Source organism: Heptranchias perlo, chromosome 5 (assembly GCF_035084215.1).
Source record: "Heptranchias perlo isolate sHepPer1 chromosome 5, sHepPer1.hap1, whole genome shotgun sequence".
NCBI classification, from domain to species: Eukaryota; Metazoa; Chordata; class Chondrichthyes; order Hexanchiformes; family Hexanchidae; genus Heptranchias; species Heptranchias perlo.
Genome location: NC_090329.1, coordinates 68,577,038 through 68,594,934, shown reverse-complemented (window position 1 = coordinate 68,594,934; position 17,897 = coordinate 68,577,038). Strand labels below are relative to the sequence as shown.

The following is a 17,897-nucleotide window of genomic DNA, read 5'->3' as shown; positions in this document are numbered from 1 at the left end:
AAATAAAGTACCTTAAGTACCTCAATGAGGTGCATTTGGTTCTTTAACTATCATCCTGCCGGCTTTAATTCGTGAAGCGCCGCACACACAGGTGCGTCTGTGGCAACCCTGGAAGTCGGCGGGTTGGAGCCGGCTTCCGAGCCCACTCGGGATTTTCGCAGCCACTCCCCTGCCCCCGCCCCCGCCCCCGCCCCGCCTCCAACGCACACGCAATTTGATTTTAAAATTGAGCCCATGGAGTTAATTTTTCAGTATCTGTCCCTGTTACAAGTGCAATTTTGCTCTTGAATTAGACATTGCTAATCATAAGCAACATTGTTTTTTTCTTCTGGCCTACTGCATATAATAAGACTCCAGTACCGGTATAATGAGTCTAACTGACTGGTGTCATTTCCTTTGCTGTACTGGGCCATTCATGTCTAGTATTTCTTAATCAAGTCGTTCATCTATTTTTAAAACAACTTAATTGACACCGAGGCTTTATAACCCACTCTGCGTTTGGATTAAGTTGGTATAGGTCTTTCATATATGTGTCATCATCCAGACAGCGTTCTCCTGAAAGTAAAACATTTACAGAATAGCTAAATTAATGTTGATATTTCTCAAAATTAGCCTTAATTACATTTTAAAGCTGCAGATCCTTCTGATCTAGTATTAAAAAGGCAGTAGTTGTGGTGTTTACCCTATGACCTCACATTGTACCCAAGAGTGAATTCTCTTCAGATATCCACTGGCAAGGCAATTTTCCATATTTCTCTATCTACATAGAATGTACAGCACAGAAACAGGCCATTCGGCCCAACAGGTCCATGCCGGTGTTTATGCTCCACACGAGCCTCCTCCCACCCTTCTTCGTCTAACCCCATAAACATATCCTCGTATTCCTTTCTCCCTCATGCATTTAAGGGGAAAGTAGATAAATGCATCAATGCTAGTCACCTCAACTACTCCTTATGGCAGCAAGTTCCACATTCTAACAACTCTCTGGGTAAAGAAGTTTCTCCTGAATTCCCTATTGGATTTATTAGTGACTATCTTATATTTATGGCCCTTAGTTCTGGTCTCCTGCACAAGTGGAAACATCATCTTTACATCTAACCTATAATAATCTTAAAGACTTCTATCAGGTCACCCCGTAGTCCTCTTTTCTAGAGAAAAGAGCCTCATCCTGTTGAGTCTTTCTTGATAGGTATAACCTCTCAGTTCTGGTATCATCCTCGTAAATATTTTTTGCGCCTTCTCCAGTGTCTCTATATCCTTTTTATAATATGGAGACCAGAACTGTTCACAGTACTCCAAGTGTGGTCTAACCAAGGTTCTATACAAGTTTAACATAACTTCCCTGCTTTCCAATTCTGTCCCTCTAGAAATGAACCCCAGTGCTTTGATTGCTTTTTTTTTTAATAGCCTTATTAACCTGTGTCGCTGCTTTTAGTGATTTGTATATCTATACCGGCAGATATCTCTGCTCCTCTACCCCATTTAGACTCTTATTTTCTAAGGACTATGTGGCTTCCTCATTCTTCCTACCAAAATCTGCAGTTGTTGAATAGCTAGGTCAGACAGTGCACTGTCCTGTCACCTTTAGGGCCTCTGTCTGAGTCCAGCTCAGACCAATCAAGTCAAAGACATCAAGGGATTGGATAAATACTTGAAGGGAAGATATTTACAGGGCTATGGGGAAAGAGCTGGGGTATTTGACTAATTGGATAGCTCTACCAAAGAGCTGGCACAGGCATGCTGGGCCGAATGGCCTCCTTCTGCTCTGTATCATACTATCACATAAACTCAGTGAGCTCAGACAGTCACAAACCAGCTCTCAGTGGTTACAAGTCAGAAGAACAAAAAGCGATGGAACAAAAATTGGCTATGCAATCACACGTTTGGCTAGTGTCAGAAACAGAAATGCCATACTGGTAGAGAAGTTAACACACTTCTGATTGGGATTGAGATAGGGTCGAGGAAGCTTTAATTTGAATCTAACCCATGGCTGTCCAGGCCTGAAGCTGACCCTGGCTGCAAAAAGTGGACATAGATTTTATTCTCCAAAACTGATATCCCTCACATAATGAAAAACAAAATTAATTCCTCCCTGCAATTTAATTATAGTTTTCCCATACAATACATAATTGATTGTAAATTCTTACCAATATTTCCTCCAATTTCATATAAGCAAACTTCCTCTTTGTTAGCAGATTCAGTAATTCTGTTGTTGTGAACAAAATGCATTGTTACTATGCAGATATCACATGATTGTTGTTTTTTCATTGTAGAATTAATAATATTATGCATGAAAATACAGTCCTAAATACAACCTTCTAGCAATTGGTTAGTTTGGTGTCAAGGAGGAATGATATGTAAGTAATTTTGATAATTTCAGAGAAAGTAAATCTGAGGATTCGGCCTACCTGCTCTGACTAAGGCATTGTTGGAAACGTGCCAGTATATCACCAGCTTTGAGCTCTTCTGTTAGTTGAATCGCCATGGAAACTTTGGAAAGAGAAGGTGCCTGAACCCGTATTACGCCCTGAAGAGTCACTGACTGTAAGAACACATTGACAGGAGAAAATTGCATGTATTCTTTTTTCCAAGAATAGCACTGATTAATCAAAGTGAAAAACCCAGTATGAATGACCATCCAGAGAATAACTGGTATGTATCTGTACTCTACATAAAAGCTCTCTAAGTGTACCCACCGACTAACAATTATTACAGCCACGAGGCCTGAGCCATTTTGAGGCCCAGGCCTCATTTGCATGCTGCCCGTGAGCTATGAACATCACACCTGAGCTCCGAGACAGATCACTGGATGGGGAGGGCAGGAAATTAGCCACTTCTATGCGAGCCAGCTGACAATCTGAGCTGAGGGGAGAAGGGCAGTTCCAAGCGGTGCTTGCTCGGGCCAGCAGCAGGCTGGACTTTTTCTGTGGGCCCAGAGGAGCATGAAAGTTAAAAATATCTTCAGCCATTTTTTAAGAGACCTCCAGTTGTCCCTCACAATTAGATTTCTTTGGGCCCATTAAGCAATTTCAGCCCTGTTAATGCAATATATGTCTCCTGTTCAAGAAGTAAGTCTTTATAATTTGCCTCTGGCCAATTCTGCTTCTTTTGGCACATTTGTTATTCACACAAGGGTGCCACACAATAATTATTTATATTTTTAAACTATTTAAAAAAAATCTAAATGTTGATGTAGCTTACTTACATCTGTTAAGCTCTTTTCAGTTTGGTTCCGTTCATGCTTATCTTTATCATATGCCATCTTTTTCAGTAGTTTTTTCATCGCCTTGTCCTTGGACAGTTTTTTATGGTTTTCAATGTTTTGTTGTCGCACTTGATTCATAATAAACTTTGGAACCTGTATGATATTGGTAGAAATGCTCATATTTCTATTCATAGACTATTTTTAAAACAGTTCTGACAAAACTTAATTCAGCTCATTCATTTTTGGGATTGTTTCATCACTTTGATGGTCCAGCAAAATGTATCAATATGATGGGAGTAGCACTGTTGGTTGGAAAGTTGTTTTTTGCTTGAATTATTGCGTTATCTGCATTTTGAATGGTGCATTTATGTTGCTGTTTAAGCCTAATCTTTTGCATCGCAAGATTTACTTCCAGATATGTTTCTTACAACCATTTTGCTGCCAGCTGCAATTCCCCTTGACGAAACCATGGGCAGGATGAGAGTTCCTTTGGTGCTCCTCGCTTTCGAGGAGAAAGATGGGACAAGGATAGCAGGTGCACTATGTACATCATGCTGAGCAAAAGCAAAATACTGCGGATGCTGAAAATCTGAAATAAAAACAGAAAATGCTGGAAATATTCATCTTCCAGCCCCCACATTCAACAGATCATCCTCCGCCATTTCCACCATCGAACATATCTTCCCGTCCCTTTTCTGTATTCCGAAGGGACCCTTCCCTCCGCGACACCCTGGTCACCCGCTCCCCTTCCCACAGCTCCTTCTCATTCAAGTGCAGGAGATGCAACACCTGCCCTTTCACCTCCTCCCTTCCCACCACAGGGCCCCAAACACTCCTTCGAGGTGATACTTGTAATTCTTTCAATTTAGTATATTGTATTCGCTGCTCACGATGCGGTCTCCTCTACATTGGGGAGACCAAATGCAGATTTGCTGGACATCTCCGCTCAGTCCTCAAGCGTGACTCTGAGCTTCTGGTCGCTTGCCATTTTAATTCCCCGTCCCACTCCCAGCCTGACCTCTCTGTCCTTGGCCTCTTACACTGTTCCAGTGAAGCTCGAGGAACAGCACCTCATCTCTCGATGAGGAACTTTACGACCTTCCAAACTCGACATTGATTTTAATAACTTCAGATCATAACCACTGCTCCCATTTTTTTGGACAGCAGGTGCTGGTAATGATTCTGCTGTTGCCATTTACAGCTACTCTAGACACATCTTTCATTTCTTCACTTGTCCCATTACCACCTTCCTTGCCTTTCACCATCATCCCTTTTGTAATTTAATGATTCCTGCCCTCCACACGAGCACAGACCTTCCCTCACCTCCTCCCCCCCACCCACCTTTCCCTAGCTCTGTACTTGCTTAAAAACTGTTAAATCTCTAACATCTTCCATTTCTGACTTGAAATGTTAACTCTGTTTCTCTCTCCACACATGCTGCCTGACCTGCTGAGTATTTCCAGCATTTTCTTTTTTTTATTTGTTCATGGGATGTGGGCGTCGCTGACGAGGCCAGCATTTATTGCCCATCACTAATTGCCCTTGAGAAGGTGGCGGTGAGCCGCCTTCTTGAACCGCTGCAGTCCGTGTGGTGAAGGTTCTCCCACAGTGCTTTTAGGAAGGGAGTTCCAGGATTTTGACCCAGCAACGATGAAGGAACGGCGATATACTTCCACGTCAGGATGGTGTGTGACTTGGAGGGGAACGTGCAGGTGGTGTTGTTCCCATGTGCCTGCTGCTCTTGTCCTTCTAGGTGGTAGAGGTCGCGGGTTTGGGAGGTACTGTCGAAGAAGCCTTGGCGAGTTGCTGCAGTCCTGTGGATCGTACACACTGCAGTCACTGTGCACCGGTGGTGAAGGGAGTGAATGTTTAGGGTGGTGGATGGGGTGCCAATCAAGCGGGCTGCTTTGTCCTGAATGGTTTCAAGCTTCTTGAGTGTTGTTGGAACTGCACTCATTCAGGCAAGTGGAGAGTATTCCATCACACTCCTGACTTGTGCCTTGTAGATGATGGAAAGGCTTTGGGGAGTCAGGAGGTGAGTCACTCGCCGCAGAATACCCAGCCTCTGACTTGCTCTTGTAGCCGCTGTTTCATTACATCATGTTTTATATACGCACCAATGCTAACTCCAGGATCTGCAATTACTGGCCCGGACATTGCCTCCTGGGCCTATCAAAAAAGACATATTTTCAGCTTCTCCACTTCATAAAGGAAGCTACCACATACTTATGTAATCTCTTGGAGTTTGAGCAGCAGATAACTTGTACCACAGGGGCAGGTTTTATCATGCGCTTAAAGGTCTCAACTGCATTAAATTTTTACATTGCTGGATCCTTTCAAGCCACCGCGGATAACATATGCCAAATCAGTTAGTCGGCTGTCCACAGATGCAACAAGTGATACCTTGTGTGCAAGGGGAAACATGTTCATCAATTTTCATGTGGGCAGAAAGCGTTAACTTGACCGGGCACACAACATTTCCCAGGCAGCTGGGTTCCTAAGAGAGCAGAGCATTGCATCATAAAACCATTGAATTTTATAGTGTAGAGGGAGGATTTTCAGTCCATTGTGCCTGGGCTGACTTACTGGAAGATCTATCCACCTAGCCCCATTCCCTTCAGTGGAAGTTAATGATTTAAATGGAAAGGAAAATCATGGGGGAAGGGTGGTGGGCGTCTGTAAAATAGACGGACCACCCACTACTGCCCGTTTCCTGTCTGGTGGGAACAGTTAAAAGCGACCCCGACATTTTTCCCCGTATGCAGGACTTACCTTTAAGTGGGAACATTCTTATTGATTTGAGTTGCTCCCAGATTTTCCAGATGCCGCAAGGCCAAAGGTGTTAATTGTTCAAATGACCAGTCCATGTAAAATTGAACTCACTTGGCTGCAGGCTAGCTTTTGGCTGACAGCCAGCATCCCTGGCATAGATTTTGGCAGAAATGCAAAGTTGGAGTTTTAAAGTGAACGCGTAGAAATTTCAAATAGCAAACTTTCACTTTTTATTGGCCGATGTAAGACATCATTGTCACTTCGACATGTAAAACTATACAAGCTTAAGAGGGGTAATTTTCTAACTTTGATCCACCGTGTGCTGTGCACAATTTTCTGAATATTTGGAAATTCTGCACGTGGTGTGCCAGAGTTCTCAATATGCCATCTCGGAGTGAGACTCCCTGCCAGGACAACAAAATCGTAACATTACCCCAAAGAAGCTTAGTTCCGAAGGACGTGCTTAGTAAACCAAAGATTGTTCTTACCGTCCAAAGGAGGTCTTGGTATTTAATCAAGTAGCGCATTATGTTGCTTGTCCCAGCAGCCATTGCAAACTGTGTCTTTCCACTTGATTTTGAGCAATATCCTTTAAACATAAACAGGTTGGGTGCCATGACAACGGAAACATTGTTTAGTGTCATTTTGTTGCTCTCCCTGTTGTCTATTAATCTCTGAAGAAATTCAAGCAATGCCTGGAAAAGGATATTAATTACATGATATCAAAGCCGCAGGGTATTTCTGACCTTAAAAAGAAACAGGTATGATTTTAGAAAGAAATCAAATACACATGATGGCATAATGTTTGGACAAATTCTGGATTGTTTTCTTGTAGCACATTTAAAGGAGCTTTGCTCTCCGGGATTTCTGCCTTGCATTCTACAATCCATGATGTAAACAAGCAATCTGTTCAGTACTATCAAATATTTTCCTCTGGATAATTGTTAATGAATTTACTGCCAGCTTTGTTGATGGTATATCTGATTTAGTCACAAAATCCAAATTTCTTCAGTGGTGGAGTATTCTTAACGGACTTTGAGATGATTTTCTTCAGCTTTTAAAAGGAGAACATCAGGGGGCAGACAGTGATCCCTCCATGTAGTATATATGTGTGCTTTTAAAAAATATATATATCTGATAGTCGTAACAGTGGGTAGACTTATCTTGGCAGCATCTTTAAGGTATACCTTTTTCTTTACCCTTTGTTCCCAGATCTTGTGGGTATTGCAAGTGGCAGTTATCTTTGCCATTACCTCCTACCATGCAGGCTGCCCTGCTGCCCTCTGGGGAGGCTGCCCAGGAGTGGCAAACAGGGCAACTTTCTGTGTACCCTTCACATGCAGCGGCAGCTCTACTTCGCCAGCCATAAAACAGAGGGTTTAAATGCTGCTCTGCTCCAACGCTAGCCCACAAACTCTGTTTCCTGCCAAAAAACCCACTGGCCTTGGAACTCAGAATAAATACAGCCTAAGCCCAATTTCACCCCCTTTGAATCAGATTGACTATTTAGGACAAGCTATGGGCAATTTTGTGCTCTAGTCCTACATTCATAAGGGACTTGGTTTTATCTCCATTCTTTACTTCCTATTCAGAGACTAATTTCTTACAGAACCCTTGCAGCCAGCAAAAAAAGGAAACTTTCATGCCTGGGCAGGAATTAAATCGAAATCCTAAAGGTGAAAGGTAGTTTGCTAATCCACTCTGCCACCTATCAGGTAAATCTTATCATTTTTCATATATAATGTGCATCAATTAGGGAATTTAAGACATGACTCCATAATCTAGCACTTCATCAGGTAGCAAAACTCACAGGAAGCATATTTCAGGGAATCACGGAATGCACCGCGTGATTTCCGAAGATGTGCTCCCTGCAAGTGCCACTCTCTGCTGGAAACTGCTGTATTGTTTATAGGAGCTGGACCCGAAATATTCCAATATCCTACTATGTGAACGAAGATTAGTTCAATTTATTTTGCTTAGAAGAAGAAACTTATGTCAAAATTATGCACAACAAAAAAAAACTTCTTCACATTTTAAAATGCAGTTTTGAGGAACAACTAAAAAGAAAATATATGTATGTGTATATAACTGACAATCCATACCTTCAGCGTGTCCCTATTTTGGTTTGGGAGGAGAAGCACCAGCAAGTTAAGAGCCTGTAACTGAAGTTTTCTACTTGATAGATCTGTCAATCAAATATTTGCATCTTGTGTTATTAAAAAGCATTTGAAGATATACTCATTTATCTCTTGAACACATTCAGAGTATTGCCAGAAAAATGTTAGTCCAGTCTGTTTCTGTTATTGATCTTGACAATTAAAAGTTTGTTGAACCTGTGTTGGGTACATGATGGAGACAATTTACATCTGGCGGCTGTCTGTTTCTCGCCTGAAAAACGGGTGGGCCGCATCGGCCACCTCACTGACGCCCGAGGCCTGTGTGATGCAATTTTCAGGCAAGGCTATAAATGGGCGAGCAACACGCCCCTCTGTTTCTGGTAGGAGGTTGCTTAAATATATAAATCGGTGTCTTATGTCGGTTGTAGGACCCTGTTTGCAATTTCCAGGTACAAATGGACAGAGCAACCTAACCAGCGGGCCTTAAAGGGTTGGCTGGTGGCCCCTCAAGAAACAGTCCAAAGATTTCTTTGGGAGAACTTTTGTGGGACCAGGAGGAGTAGGAGTGCTCCTCCTGCCTCCACAAAAATACTGTGGCCTCTGCCAGTCCGTGCTCGACCCCCTCTGGGATCGGCCCGCCCCCCCCTCCCCCGCCCCTAGGCCCAACGTGCTAGCTGAGTGTGGCTCTGGCTGATTTACTGCCCTCGCATAAACAGCGAGCTGAATGGAGCACCCATGGGACTCACTGGCACAATGCAAATGAGGTCCGAACCCAAAAATAGTTTTGGGCTCCCGATGCTGGCTCCACGGCTGCTCTGCTTGACTTTGTGCCTGTTTCGGGCGGCAGCTGGAATTCTCCTCCAATGACGAATATTTCTTTCAGTTGACCAAGTGTCTGCCATGCACTGAAACCCATCATCATACTTAAGAGTTTCCAAATCAAACAACAAAGAAATCCACAGAAATGGAGGGGTAGAAATTTATCTGGAAGAGTGCATGCCAACCAAGAGGCCCAAGACCAGCCCAAAATTGGGTCTCAGGCCTCTTTAATGTTTTTACATGCAAGTTGCTGGTGCCTGTCACACCTTCACAGGCAGCTTGCACGTTTGAAAAGCACGAAGGCCAGGACACTTGCCTTGCTGGCAGCAGCCTGTAGATAAGCCCTGAGAGGGGGGGATTGGAGTGGGCAATGGTTGGGGGGGTGGTAGTAGGCGGTGATTGTGACGACTGGATTCAGAGGAGTACTCATCCTCCTCCTGGCTCCACAGGAAGATTTTTGTAAAAAAATTTGCATTTAAAAAAAAACTTACTTTTCTTGGCGGCTACAGCGACCACTGAGGAATCTGGCAGCATTTAAATGAGGCCTGGGAGTTAAAATAGCTCGGTCCTCATTTCTTGGGCAGCAGGTGAGGTTCTAACTCATCTCCCTACCCACCCGCCCAAAACCCGTCCGGAGTTAAAATCGGGGCCCGACAGTTAGAATGACTAAGTAGGGGAGACAGAAATAAAGAAGTAGGGAATGGAAGACTAGCATGAACAGGTGGTGGAAGAGAGACACAAGGGCTGATTTTCCTCCCTCCTTTGCCCCAGTATAAGTTGGGTGATGTGCCTTTTTGTATGCACCCACTTGATCTTGGATGAACCCAACTCATTTTACAGGTTCAGCTAATTATCATGTGTTGGTCAAGCTATTGGGAGGACTACCACCTCAGAATTGGCACTCACACCAAATAGGGTGCAGGAAGTTGTGTGCTGCAACTTCAAAGTCCGCACCAAAGTCACGCACCATACTGACCTGGACATATTTTACCATTCTTTGATTGTCACTGAGTCCAAATCCTGGAACTCCCTATCTAACACCATCTTAAGAGCACAATCAGCATAACGACTGCAGTCCTAACACCTGGTTTAGGTCCCCTCACAGAAATTGGGCAGGGATGAGTGGGACAGACCTGACCGACTGCAAAATTTGCAATTTGGAGTTCTATGTACATCATAGGACCCCAATTTTCATGTTAAATGGGCCTACTGCTTGAAACAGGTGGACGCTCTGGTCACTAAGCAGTAGGCCTCTTTTAGGATGGCTTCAGCCGGATAGGGAGCGGGAATGGGGTGGATTTACCTTTTTTATTTTCTGGCTAGTGTATCATCTGCTTACAAAAAGATATCCTTACAGACCAAAAACATTTGATATATATATATATCATATTTCCAACAATAGAGTATTTTACGTTAAAATCTTGAATGATCTCTGCATAGAAGATGTGATGATATGGACATATAGCAGGCACTCAAGATGAATTGGGTTGACATTTTTACTATGAATGCTAGTAAACAGGAGATTAGTAACTTACTTTGTACAGCTTGGAAAGCATTAAGGTACTCGACAGTGACGAGTGGATGTGGCAGCTCCCTTACAAAGAGCTTCAATATGCTTACTGCATCATGCTGACGTACATTTTCCCAGTTTAAGGTTCCTTCGTAGAACTTTGCTTCAAGCTCCTCACATAGACTCTAAAAACATGTGGGGGAGAAAGGATTAACTCATCACCTTCATTCACAAAATAATCACAACATTAGTTTACATCTGATAGCAGAGTCCTGCATGCTCACTTTATATGGGGAATGGTCATTCACTTAAACATTTTAAAATATTTTTTTTAAGGGTGATACAGGTAACCTGTTTGTTTACACGAGTTAACAGAGCTATTGTGTAATTTATTGAATCACTGAATTATCCTCACATGGCTCACTCTGGGTATCATCGACACTGGAATGAGAGCCCTGATTTTAACTTGGCACCCCATGCACCACCCTAAACATAGGAACATAGGAACAGGAGCAGGCCATTCAGCCCCTCGTGCCTGCTCTGCCATTTGATAAGATCATGGCTGATCTGTGATCTAGCTCCATATACCTGCCTTTGGCCCATATCCCTTAATACCTTTGGTTGCCAAAAAGCTATCTATCTCAGATTTAAATTTAGCAATTGAGCTAGTATCAATTGCCATTTGCGGAAGAGAGTTCCAAACTTCTACCACGCGTTGTGTGTAGAAATGTTTTCTAATCTCACTCCTGAAAGGTCTGGCTCTAATTTTTAGACTGTGCCCCCTACTCCTAGAATCCCCAACCAGTGGAAATAGTTTCTCTCTATCCACCGTCTGTTCCCCTTAATATCTTATAAACTTCGATCAGATCACCCCTTAACCTTCGAAACTCTAGAGAATACAACCCCAATTTGTGTAATCTCTCCGAGTAACTTAATCCTTGAAGTCCGGGTATCATTCTAGTAAACCTACGCTGCACTCCCTCCAAGGCCAATATGTCCTTCCGAAGGTGCGGTGCCCAGAACTGCTCACAGTACTCCAGGTGCGGTCTAACCAGGGTTTTGTATAGCTGCAGCATAACTTCTGCCCCCTTGTGCTCCAGTCCTCTAGATATAAAGGCCAGCATTCCATCAGCCTTATTGATTATTTTCTGCACCTGTTCATGACACTTCAATGATCTATGTACCTGAACCCCTAGGTCCCTTTGGACATCCACTGTTTTTTAAATTTTTACCATTTAGAAAGTACCCTGTTCTATCCTTTTTTGATCCAAAGTGGATGACCTCACATTTGTCTACATTGAATTCCATTTGCCACAGTTTTGCCCATTCACCTAATCTATCAATATCGCTTTGTAATTTTATGTTTTCATCTACACTGCTTACAATGCCACCAATCTTTGTGTCATCGGCAAACTTAGATATGAGACTTTCTATGCCTTCATCTAAGTCGTTAATAAATATTGTGAATAATTGAGGCCCCAAGACAGATCCCTGCGGGACTCCACTAGTCACATCCTGCCAATGTGAGTACCTTCCCATTATCCCTACTCTCTGTCGCCTTTCGCTCAGCCAACTTCCTAACCAAGTCGGTACTTTTCCCTCGATTCCATGGGCTTCTATCTTAGCTAACAGTCTCTTATGTGGGATCTTATCAAATGCCTTCTGGAAGTCCATATAAATAACATCCATTGACATTCCCCTATCAACTACTTTAGTCACCTCTTCAAAAAAAAATGCAATCAGGTTTGTCAGGCACGTGCTACCTTTCACAAATCCATGCTGGCTCTCTCTGATTAACTGAAAATTCTTGAAGTGTTCAGTCACCCTATCCTTAATTATAGACTCCAGCATTTTCCCCATGACAGATGTTAGGCTAACTGGTCTATAATTCCCTGGTTTCCCTCTCTCTCATTTCTTAAAAAGCGGAGTGACATGTGCAATTTTCCAATCTAGAGGGACAGTTCCTCAATCTAGAGAACTTTGAAAGATTATAGTTCGGGCATCTACAATGTGCTCACCTACTTCCTTTAAAACCATGGGATGGAAACCATCTGGTCCTGGGGATTTGTCACTCTTTATTGCCAGTATTTTCTTCATTACTGTTGCTTTACTTATGTTAATTTTATTAAGTCCCTGTCCCCGATTCAATATTAGTTTTCTTGGGATTTTTGGCATGCTATCCTCTTTTTCTAGTGTAAATACTGACGCAAAATAATTGTTCAACATGTCCGCCATTTCCCCATTGTCAATGACAATATCCCCACTTTCAGTTTTTAAGGGGCCAACACTGCTCCTGACCACCCTCTTTTTCCTAATATAACTATAAAAGTTCTTCGTATTGGTTTTGATATCCCTTGCAAGTTTCTTTTCATACCCTCTTTTTGTAGCTCTTACTATCTGTTTTGTGACCCTTTGTTGATCTTTGTATCTTTCCCATTCGCCAGGATCTGTGCCATTTTTTGCCTTTTTGTATGCCCTTTCCTTATGTCTTATACTGTCCCTTACCTCTAGTTGTCCATGGCTGTTTTTTCTGGCAAGTAGAGTTCTTGCCCCTCAGGGGTATAAACCGATTCTGTATCACATTAAATGTTTCTTTAAACATTTCCCACTGATCATCAGTCGTTCTACCCATTAATAGATTTGCCCAGTTTACTGTCGACAGTCTCCGTCTCATCCCATTGAAGTCGGCCTTACCCAAGTCTAGAATCTAAGCAGCTGATTCACTTTTTTCCCTTTTAAACACTACATTGAACTCGATCATGTTATGATCATGTGCGTGAACATGATAGATGTTCACGCACAGTTAGGCTGTTAACTAAATCTGGTTCATTACTCATTACTAAATCTAGTATGGCTTGCCCCCTTGTTGCCTCTAGGACATAGTGCTGTAGAAAACTATCCCGGACACACTCAAGAAATTCACTACCTTTCTGACAGTTGCTAGTCTGCTTTTCCCAATCTATGTGAAGGTTAAAGTCCCTCATTAAGACCACTATGCCTTTCTTACACGCTTGTCTAATCTCTGCATTTGTACAATCTAGCACTTCAGAGCTGCTGCCAGGGGTCCTATATACAACTCCCACTGTAGTTTTAGATCCTTTCCTATTTCTCAATTCAACCCATAAGATCTCTGTTGGCTGCTTACCTCTCGTTATATCCTCCTTTATCATTGAAGTGATTTCATCTCTAATCACTAAAGCTACTCCTCCCCCTCTTCCATTTTCCCTATCTCTCCTGTAGACCTTATAACCCGGTATATTTAGTTCCTAATCCTGACCATTCTGCAGCCACGTCTCAGTAATAGCTATCATGTCATACCCTCCGATTTGAATTTGAACCTGTAGTTCATTTAAATTATTCCTTATACTCCGTGTATTTGTATATAGAACTTTTAGTTGGGCCACACACCCGAGCCTGACCTTCAGCTTTGATGCTGGGTTAATCGCTTTACGCCTTCTAGTTTTCACTTTATCTGTAGTGCCTAAAGTACACTTTCTTTCTGCTGCTCTATGCTTTTCCCTTTCACTTGTTCTTGAACAACTGTTTGTACTATTTGCATTTTAAATTTCCCCTGGGTCTTCCCCTCTCTTGCTGCTCTCAACTTTACTCCCTTCTGACTCCCCACTCAGGTTCCCTGCCACTCTAGTTTAAACCTTCTCCAACAGCACTAGCAAACACTCCCGCGAGAACATTAGTCCCGGTCCTGCTTGGGTAAAACATTCACTCCCTTCACCACCGGCGCATCGTGGCTACAGTGTGTACCATCTACAGGATGCACTGCAGCAACTCGCCAAGGCTTCTTCAACAGCACCTCCCAACGCGACCTCTAGCACCTAGAAGGACAAGGGCAGCAGGCACATGGGAACAACACCACCTGCACGTTCCCCTCCAAGTCACACACCATCCCGACTTTTTAAAAAAATCACCATTCCTTCATCTTCGCTGGGTCAAAATCCTGGAACTCTCTACCTAGCAGCACTGTGGGAAAACCTTCATCACACGGACTACAGCGGTTCAAGAAGGCGGCTCATCACCACCTTCTCAAGGGTAATTAGGGATGGGCTTGCCAGCGACGCCCACATCCCATGAACAAATAAAAAAAATCGGGCGGGCAGTGGGTGGGGTGAGAGCCCCCATGGTCTTGCCAACGTGAGGCCCGGGCAATTTTAATATGATTGATGTGCCGCCCACCTAATCACATCGGAAAATGGGCCCGCCCATTTTCTCTGCACAATTCCCAGTCGGCTTCCAGGGGCCGATTTAAAGTGGGAATGAATCTCTTGCATTCCCTTCTGGAAGATTTCATTGGAACAGTGTAGATATAATTATCTCTGCAGTAGAGAGTCACAGAGCTGTTCTCAGATTTCAGATGCCTCCATGAAGGTCCTTGTGGAGGAGGTCAGAACAAGGTACTGTTCCTCAAGCACCTGCAGGAGCATCCCCAAAGCCACCATCGAGCAGGTCTGGACAGTGGTGGTTGACAGGGTCAGTGTCAGCAGCATCACCCCCATGACCTGGGTTCAATGTAGGAAATACTTAAAAGACTTCACAAGACGAGGGTGATCATGGGACTAGCTGGCTTGCTCTTGCAGCGAGTCGGCACAGGCTCGACGGACCGAATAGCCTCCTTCTGTGCTGTATCCATTCTATGAGTACAGTTCTTCATCTCTCTCAACAACATCTGCCACTACTCCATTCACCCCTTTCCTCACTACCCTCAACAATTCTTTCCCCTCCATCACATCCTTCAACATAAACTCACAAGGGCACACTATAACACCTTTCTATCTCATTCCAAACACGCTCACCTCTTCCTTTTCTCTCATCACACCACCTCCAGGGACACTGCAGTTGTGCCCTCACAACAGGAATCAGTGTCACCAGCCTTTGCAGCTTTGTTGGAAGCTCAAACGGTTGCCATGCAGACTCTGTGCTCTAGCTTGGAGAGACAAGTGTCCACTTTGGACAGATGGGTGGACTGAATACAAGCGTCTTCTGCAGTCTGATCTGGAAATCAGTGGAAGTGATGAGCTCCAGCCCCTCGGGAGTGGCAGTGATGTGATAGGAGCAGTATGTGGTGTTCTGTCTCAGCATGTCTGCTCCTTCAAGACCCCTTAACCTATAACTGCCATAGTGCCAGAAGGTCAGCCGGGCTAGACTGTCCCGGCAGCAGTCAAGGTGCAGCCGTCTGCCCCCAGGCCTTCACAGGCTCGAGCATGCAGAGGTCACTGGCCACGAGTACCTCAAGGGTCCCAACATGAGCAACAGCAGCTTTCCACCAACTTTGCTGAGGCCACAGGGGGAGCACCTCATTAGAGTAGACGACTTAGGAAACCTTCTTATAAGAAAGGCATCATGGATTGTTCACTTGGGTGAGAAATGAATGGAAGGCAATTAGTAAGTTAGCAATTAAATTCATCACCTTTATCACTTCTAGCACTTTGGTCTGCAGTGTGATTTTACAGCAGCTTCTGCATCTACATTGTCAGTGTGTTATTGATATAGAAGTTGTCTGAATGGTTTAAATGTTCTTTAATGCAGGATGAAGGGAATGGTGAAGAATGTAATAAGGACTGTTGAGCAGAGGGGCTTTGTGTGAGTTCCTGGACAGGGCAATGAGCAGGTCAGTGTGATCACTGAGCAACTAGTTGATCCCTCACATCTCTCACTGGAAGGTGTTGAGGTGGCCATTCCTTCTGCAGCTGCTTCCTCGCCTTCTTCATCTGATGAGAACAGCTGCTGCTGCTGTCGATCTGCCTCCTCCAAATGCAGACCACTCTGTATGGCGATGTTGTGCAGGATGGAGCACACTCTCTATGGGGCATTTTGTAGGGAGCTCCCAGATCTGTCCAGACACCTGAGCCTCTGCTTCAGCATCCCTATGGTGTGCTCAATAATCATCCCGATGATTCTTTGTATTAATTATACCTGTGTTGCTCAGGTGTGATGAGGTTGCGGAGAGGTGTCATGAGCAACGTGTTTATGGGGTATCCCTTGTCCCCCAGCAGCCATCCTGTCATTGTAGTGCAAGGGTTGAATATTGGGGGGATGTGTCGCAGGATAAATTCATTGTGACAGCTACCTGGGTACCTTGCATAAATGTGCATGATCCTGTTTCTCTGATTGGAGATTGGACAGTAATGAAGTGGTACCTTTTCCTATTCACGAAGATTGCTGGCTGTTTTTTTGATGCCCAGATGGCAACATACGCACAGTCAATGATGTCCTGGACATGAGGGAAGCCAGCCTCTGCTGCAAATCTCCGAGCTCTCTCCTGTTGACTGTTGAGTTCAATGGGGAAGGTGATGTACTGCTTAGCCCTAGTGACCTGCTTAATGCAGCTGTGTACTGCAGACTGAGAGATGCCCCCTGTAGTAGACTGGAAGGAGCATTGGCGAAAAAGTTATGGGCTGTTGTGACTTTGAGAGCCACTGGAAAATCATGACCCCCTGGTCCAACAGGCAGCAGGCCCTGTTACAGGAAGCTGCAGAGGTCCGCAACAGCCTGCCTGGAGAAGCGCAGCCTCCTGAGGCATTGCTCTTCAGATAGATCCAAGAAATTGACTCGGCCTGTACACTGTGTGTGCTGGGTATGGCCTCCCACAGCAGACCCCCTCACCTGCTGTCTTCTGATAGGCCCAGCTGTTGGCTGCTGAGGCGGTTGCTGCTCCTCTTCTTCCAAGTGTACCTCCATCCATAGGAACATTATTTTTATTTGTTCATGGGATGTGGGCGTCGCTGGCGAGGTCGGCATTTATTGCCCATCCCTAATTGCCCTTGAGAAGGTGGTGGTGAGCCACCTTCTTGAACCACTGCAGTCCATGTGGTGAAGGTTCTCCCACAGTGCTGTTAGGAAGGGAGTTCCAGGATTTTGACCCAGCGACGATGAAGGAGCATAGGAACAGGAGTAGGCCATTCAGCCCCTCGAACCTGCTCCGCCATTTGATAAGATCATGGCTCATCTGTAATCTAACTCCATATACCTGCCTTTGGCTCATATCCCTTAATACCTTTGGTTGGCAAAAAGCTATCTATCTCAGATTTAAAATTAGCAATTGAGCTAGTATCAATTGCCGTCAAGTGAAATTGGCAATAATAGCACTCATGATAAGCAGATAGAACTTACTGAGGGTAAGTAATGCAAATAATGAGAGAAAAAAGTGATCTAGAAGCTTTCCAGGCAATCCAAACAGCATAATGGCACACAGATCCTACGATCCACTTACCAGCTAAGTGCCCCTTTAAATATTGAATCAGTGGCTGAAAGACCATTCCTGCTAGGTTTTATTGGTGGGGGTGAGGTGCTGGCAAGACTATTGTGTTTTCACGTTAAAATGGCATCAGGTTCCTAAATGCATCATAGGACCCCGATGTGCATGTATCTCAACTCCATATCCCTTGATATATTTACCTAACAAAAATCGATCAATCTCAGCACTGAAAGTTTCAACTGATCTAGCCTCAAAAGCCTTTTG

At 44.0% G+C, this 17,897-nt stretch overlaps 1 protein-coding gene across 5 annotated transcripts in view; it reads right to left on the bottom strand.

Moving 5' to 3' along the window:
- Positions 1 to 205: 205 nt before the first annotated feature.
- arhgap18 (Rho GTPase activating protein 18) overlaps positions 206 to 17,897 on the bottom strand; it is a 105,704-nt gene continuing 88,012 nt past the window's right edge. For all 5 annotated transcript variants that reach the window (XM_067983798.1, XM_067983797.1, XM_067983799.1 and 2 more), the window contains 7 exons: positions 10,449 to 10,608; positions 8,080 to 8,162; positions 6,466 to 6,672; positions 3,206 to 3,358; positions 2,409 to 2,542; positions 2,148 to 2,206; positions 206 to 555 (listed from right to left, as the gene is read on the bottom strand). In XM_067983798.1, coding sequence (XP_067839899.1) covers positions 443 to 555; positions 2,148 to 2,206; positions 2,409 to 2,542; positions 3,206 to 3,358; positions 6,466 to 6,672; positions 8,080 to 8,162; positions 10,449 to 10,608 — 909 coding nt within the window. In that variant the 3' untranslated portion in view covers positions 206 to 442. The remainder of the gene's footprint in view (positions 556 to 2,147; positions 2,207 to 2,408; positions 2,543 to 3,205; positions 3,359 to 6,465; positions 6,673 to 8,079; positions 8,163 to 10,448; positions 10,609 to 17,897) is intronic.